General features: G+C 43.1%; 1 protein-coding gene across 1 annotated transcript; it reads left to right on the forward strand.

The window, feature by feature from the left end:
• Positions 1 to 1501: 1501 nt before the first annotated feature.
• dio2 (iodothyronine deiodinase 2) lies at positions 1502 to 3898 on the forward strand (the record flags this gene model as incomplete). Its single annotated transcript, XM_080012485.1, has 2 exons — positions 1502 to 1744; positions 3281 to 3898. The coding sequence occupies 2 exons, from the start codon at positions 1502 to 1504 to the stop codon at positions 3896 to 3898; spliced, it is 861 nt and encodes a 286-aa protein (XP_079868611.1).
• Positions 3899 to 6144: the final 2246 nt, after the last annotated feature.

A 6144-nucleotide genomic window follows, 5' to 3' on the forward strand; every position in this document is an offset into this window, starting at 1 on the left:
GATTTAATGTCCACACCCATCAGGAGAGGCTGATGGGTGTGGACAATCATAAGCCGTCTTTCGCGGTGATGACTCAATAAAGTAATTTTAGATGAGTAAGATGTATTTTGATGCAGTTCAAAAATGGAAAATTGTTATTGTTGTTGCTAAGCGACTTCAACTGTATGTATGAGTTTGGCGTCTGGACTCTACTGCTCTTCATTTGGTTTAATTTATGAAGCTATGTAATGCTATATATATATATATATATATATATATATATATATATATATATATATATATGCTCAGGGGTCCAGGTTTTTTTGCTCCCTACACAATGTTATGTGTATAAATTTGTAGATAGATAGATAGATAGACAGACAGATAGAGAGATAGATAGATAGACAGATAGAGAGATAGATAGATAGACAGATAGATAGATAGATAGATTTATAGACAGATAGATAGATAGATAGATAGATAGATAGATAGATAGATAGATAGATAGATAGATAGATAGATAGATAGATAGATAGATAGATAGATAAATAGATAGATAGATAGATAGATAGATAGATAGATAGATAGATAGATAGACAGATAGATAGATAGATAGATAGACAGATAGATAGATAGATAGATAGATAGATAGATAGATAGATAGATAGATAGATAGATAGATAGATAGATAGATAGATAGATAGATAGATAGATAGATAGATAGATAGATAGATTGATAGATAGATACTTTGTTTATCCCTGGAGGGAAATTGCAATTTCCTGAACAGCATCAAAACAATCGAGCTAATAATAAAAAAGCAATACAATATGAATATGGAAAAGGAAATGGCAATATATGAAAAAAATACAACAAACATTACAGTTAACTGTGCACAATAAAAAATGGCAAAATGGCAATGCACTAAACCTAATGATAAACAACTGATATTGCCTAATAACGAAATACACGGTCCTATACAAGAACTTATGATGGGTGGGGGTGGTGGTGGGAGGGGAAATACTACATCTGACGTCAGATTTTTTTCCACACGGCGTGCCTGGAAGTTTATCATTGAGGACAATATTTGCCAATATAAAAAGAGAACCTCCGGCGCGCACCGCAACCCCAGAATTCTCGAATTTCTCGCACTGGAGAGAGGGGAAGAGAGTCAGGAGAGTCTCCATATCCTCCTCCCCACTCCACACACACACGTGCGCCCGCGCACACACACACACACACACACACACACACACACGCACGACGCACGCACACACACACACACACACACACACACACACACACACACCCACACACACACACACACACACACACACACACACACACACCTAATAATAAATTATACAGTGGAGGAACTTTGCTTTGGAGCTGAACTGCTGGACTTATATTAAAAGAGGAAAAAAAGAAAAGTGCGGCTTGGAGCACAGGGAACAAAGTGTCGTGCGTAATGGCGCACTGATGCAGGAGCATGAGACGCGCGCCGTCCAGACAGCCACAAGGAAAATGGGCATGGCGAGCGAGGACCTGCTGGTCACCCTCCAGATACTGCCGGGCTTCTTCTCCAACTGCCTGTTCCTCGCCCTGTACGACTCCGTGGTGCTGGTGAAGCGCTTGGTCTCCCTGCTCAGCTGCTCCGGCTCCGGCTCCGGCTCCGCAACCAGCGGCGGCGCTGAGCGGCAGCGCATGCTCACCTCGGCGGGCCTGCGCGCAGTCTGGAACAGCTTCCTGCTGGACGCCTACAAACAGGTAACTTTTTAAAAGTGGACATTTAAAGTGGTCATCCCTACGATTTTTTTTTTTTTTTGCTTTAAAATGTCATGTTTGATACTGTGTGTGATATTTTATTTGGCAATTTACCAGAGACAGACTTTCGATGCATTGGCATTGTGCCGGTTCCGTCGTTGGTGGCGGGGTCCGCCATAGTCCTTGCCTCTTCCAGCAAGAAGGCAAAGAAGGCGTAGCTAGTAGTAGTCAGGAAACTGTCAATATGGATGAACATTCACAGCAAAAGACCAGCAATATCCCCACCACCTCAAGTGACCAGGGAAAACAACAAATCAGTCGATTTGAAGAAGGCAAAACTTTCAAGAAAAGTGATGGGGATGAACCCAGATGCTGGAAAAAAAACTTTGCTGTTTTCCAATGGAATTCTGAGATGATTTTATGGATTGTCACTTAAACTGTGTCTATACAGTATAGTATTTGTGTACCTCTATTTGCCTACATCTAGCTGCTTAATTATAATATCTACATTCCAAATGCTTCTTGTGGTTGGTTGTGTGCATATTATTTTTGAGTGTAAATACCTTATGAAAGCACAGATTGTCATTCCCAAAATATCGTCAAACAAATCGATATTGAGTATAGGTTCAGATATTTTGTCGATATTGCGCAGCCTATGTCTATAAGGCTATAGACTGTCCTATGGACTGTCCTGGATTTCTAATATGTACCCACACTCTGCATTACCTTGAGTTCTTATTTAGTTGTATTCTATATTATTCGACTTACTTACTGCATTACGTTTTTGGAATCAGTTAGTTAGTCAAGTAGAAATTTTTAGATAGCTATTGTGTTCAGTCTCGAACATATTGTGTGTAATCACCGGGTGCGTTCCATTGACATTTCACTGCAAATATGTATGAAAGTATGTATATGTATGTGACGATTAAACCTCTTGAATCTTGAATCTTGGATAAGCTTTTATGCAGCGTCTGGAGCGTGATCTTAATGAACGTGACATGGGGTTGCTTCAGAAAAGTTCTGGTCAATTTCTGAGTGACATTGATTTTCCCATTTTCTTCCTTGCGTACACGACACTTCTTCCATTTCTCTTTTAACTCACATAATCAGCTTCATGTACGTTTAGACACATGCACGCACGCACGCACGCACACACACAATTTGAGGCAAATGCTACCCTACCTTTAAAAAAAAAAAGAAGTGGAATAATACATCAAGTAAGTGTTTACGGATACGGACTGTGGCCAGGGAACGTTCATTTGGAATTTGTACAACTTGTACATACAGTATGTATGCGAGCGTCAATGGTTTTCAGCTCCAATATCCTGTTTGGATTCTAAATTGGACTTTGTCAGCCAAGAAATACATCAAAATACATCAAGGTGTCAAATGCTTATTGATGGCTTAGCCTCAACTCATCGCGATCACTATCACATTTGGTAGAATCATCTGTTTTGTCCATACAATCTGCGAAATCTTGAGAGTCTGCGACACGTCTACAAGTTCTCTAAGTAAAGGTCTTCTTTCTTCCTTTTCAAGGTCAAGTTCGGTGGCGAAGCGCCCAACTCTAAAGTGGTCAAGGTACCCAGCAGTCCCTACTGTGGCAGCAGCAGCAGCAGTAGCAGTGGCGGCGCCCGTGTCACGATGACCAACGCGCACCCTGCTTCTGGTGTCCGGCACGGCGATGGCGAATGCCACCTCCTGGACTTTGAGTCTTCAGATCGCCCCCTGGTGGTCAACTTCGGCTCGGCCACCTGACCCCCCTTCGTCAGCCACCTGCCGGCCTTCCGCCGCCTGGTGGAGGACTTCAGCGATGTGGCCGACTTCCTGCTGGTATACATCGACGAGGCGCACCCTTCTGACGGCTGGGTTGCGCCGCCCATGGGTCCGTGCTCCTTTGCCATCCGCAAGCACCGCAGCCTGGAGGAGCGGGTGGTGGCCGCCCGCCAGCTCACAAAGCATTTCTCCCTGCCTCCGCAATGCCAGCTGGTGGCTGACAGCATGGACAACAACGCCAACGCGGCCTATGGCGTTGCCAATGAGCGTGTGTGCATCGTGCAGCGGAGGAAGATCGCCTACCTGAGCGGGAAGGGGCCGTTCTTCTACAGCCTCAAAGACGTTCGACAGTGGCTGGAGCAGAGCTATGGAAAGCGGTAGGGACCGGGATGGTCCAGAAGGGAGAGGGAGGTGTTTTGCTGGGTATTCTTTTCTTTTATTTCTGTGAGGGCAAACATAGAGAATTTTTATTTTTGTACTACAGGCAGTGTGAAATTCTACATATATGTATATATAAAAATATATATATAAAATGATGTATTCATCTATAAAAAAGTCAACATTACAAGAGAGGTCATCATAGACGCAGTGCATTGTGAAGGAGCGCCACCATATTGGAACTGTTTTTACTTCTGGAAGAGGACCAACATTCCGTGTGTGTTTTCACTGGAACCGAGACACACATACACTAAGACGCGCATTGATGCTCCGCAGCGCTACAGGCCAGCCAATGCACTGCGACCGAGAGAGGTTGTTACCTGTCGAACTTTCTGTCAACAACTTTGCCCTCCTGCTTGCTACAAATAGAAAGAAAATCATGTCTTTTCTGTCCACATATTGACATCTGAGAAAAGGAAATAACTATACAGAGAGACAAGAGGAAATATACATATATAGCTATATATATATATATATATATATATCAATGACATTAATTTATTTTTATGTTTGACCTTTAAATACTGTCTTGTTTTGATGGTAACTTTGTGTTATGTGCACTATGTCTCCAATGGAAAACCTTTGACATTATTTAAGTCTCTCCCATCGCACAGTCGTCTGCAACACCCTTTGCAACCATCTTGACTGCTGGCATTCGATCAACATGACAGAGATCACGTACTACCGGGTCTGAGATATAGACAAATTTCATATCTCAAATCACGATTTGAATGAGAGACTAGTTTGGTTACTAACTTATCAACTTTGTCGTTCGATTTAGCGACTTTTCTTCTCTATGAAAATTGACCGCTAGGTTTGCTTCTCAAAACCTTTCAGGCCTACACATCATGGTGCCCGACAGTAAACAGAAGGTCGCACTTTCATTTTTCAGGGAACTTCTTTATCCCCGAGCGTCGTTGCTGTCCACCAATATCTCATTCACCCGTTACATTTAATACAACACAGCGTTTTACATCCTGGTTCGGTTCTGGGGGGGAGAAATTAGCTAGTGGTGTCACACGAAAACAAAGTCTCTTGCGATGATCGCGCTCAAACATCTAAATGTGTCGCAAACAACGAGAACAGCTTGAGATGGCAAGTGATCGGGCGAATGAAGGAAGAGGGTGGTCGGAGGTAAGCAAAGTATAATGACAAAAGATGCAGACGCTCCAGCGACTAAGAATGCATTGCTAAATCCAAGCGTGAGCCTAAGTGGCATTTTTTAATTTGTATTTCTTTTCCACTTCGAAGACAATTTTGAATGTTGTGAATGTAATGCCGCCAACATATCATGCCAGAGAATCCATTTTGGCAGGGGCTTCTGGACACTAAATGCTCAACGGCTATTGACTTTGAGAAATATTCCGTTCCTTTTAAGCAAAACTCAGACCTCCGTCGTGCTCTCTAGAAGAAAGCCCCCGGTGTCAGGAAACTTCAAAATTTCTAAAAGTTGCAGTTGCCCAGAGGTCAAACTCCACGTCGAAGCTGCACAAAAAGTCTTCCGGGAGCCCATTTGGGGGGCTTCGTGGGGGGTCACGCTAGGTCGTGCCAGCACCAGGTGGAGATCAGGACGATGGATGACGAAGGTGTCGAGGGGATCCAGAGAGGGGTAGTTTTTTTTGGGGGGGACACGGTGAGGCAGGGGGGAGGGGGGGGGGGGGGGGGCGGGGCACAGAGCAAACAGGCGTCTTGTTCTGACTCAACGCGTCACGGGGTGTACGAATGAAGACCTTGGACGAAAAGGGTCCTGCCGACTCTGTCTCTGGTCGGATAGTGACACGACACACACCGCGGTCGCTGTTTTGGATGGAACTCGTCGCGCCTGTTAAAAAATTGTCAAACCGCTCAATCCACTTCTTATGTGTTTATGTTATGTTTTATTTTTTGATTGTTGTTGTTGTGTTTTTTCAAGTCTTGAAGTTACTGATATACATAACCATTGTTTATTGTTTGTAAGTGAATTCCGTTTTTTTTTGTATTTCATTTGTCCCGCCTTTCTTGCGTTTCACGTTACTACTGTACGTAGTCCGAGCTGCTGCTTTTCTAATATTGTCCAAGAGAGATATTACGGTTAAAAAAAGAAAAAAAAGGAAAATAAAAGTGAATGTTTGCTGCTGTTTGATGCTGTGATTGACATTTCACATTCTTTTTCTTTTCTTTGCATATCTGCGTATCTATTCCTAAAGAGG

Source organism: Zeus faber, assembly GCF_960531495.2.
Source record: "Zeus faber genome assembly, chromosome: 13".
NCBI lineage: Eukaryota > Metazoa > Chordata > Actinopteri > Zeiformes > Zeidae > Zeus > Zeus faber.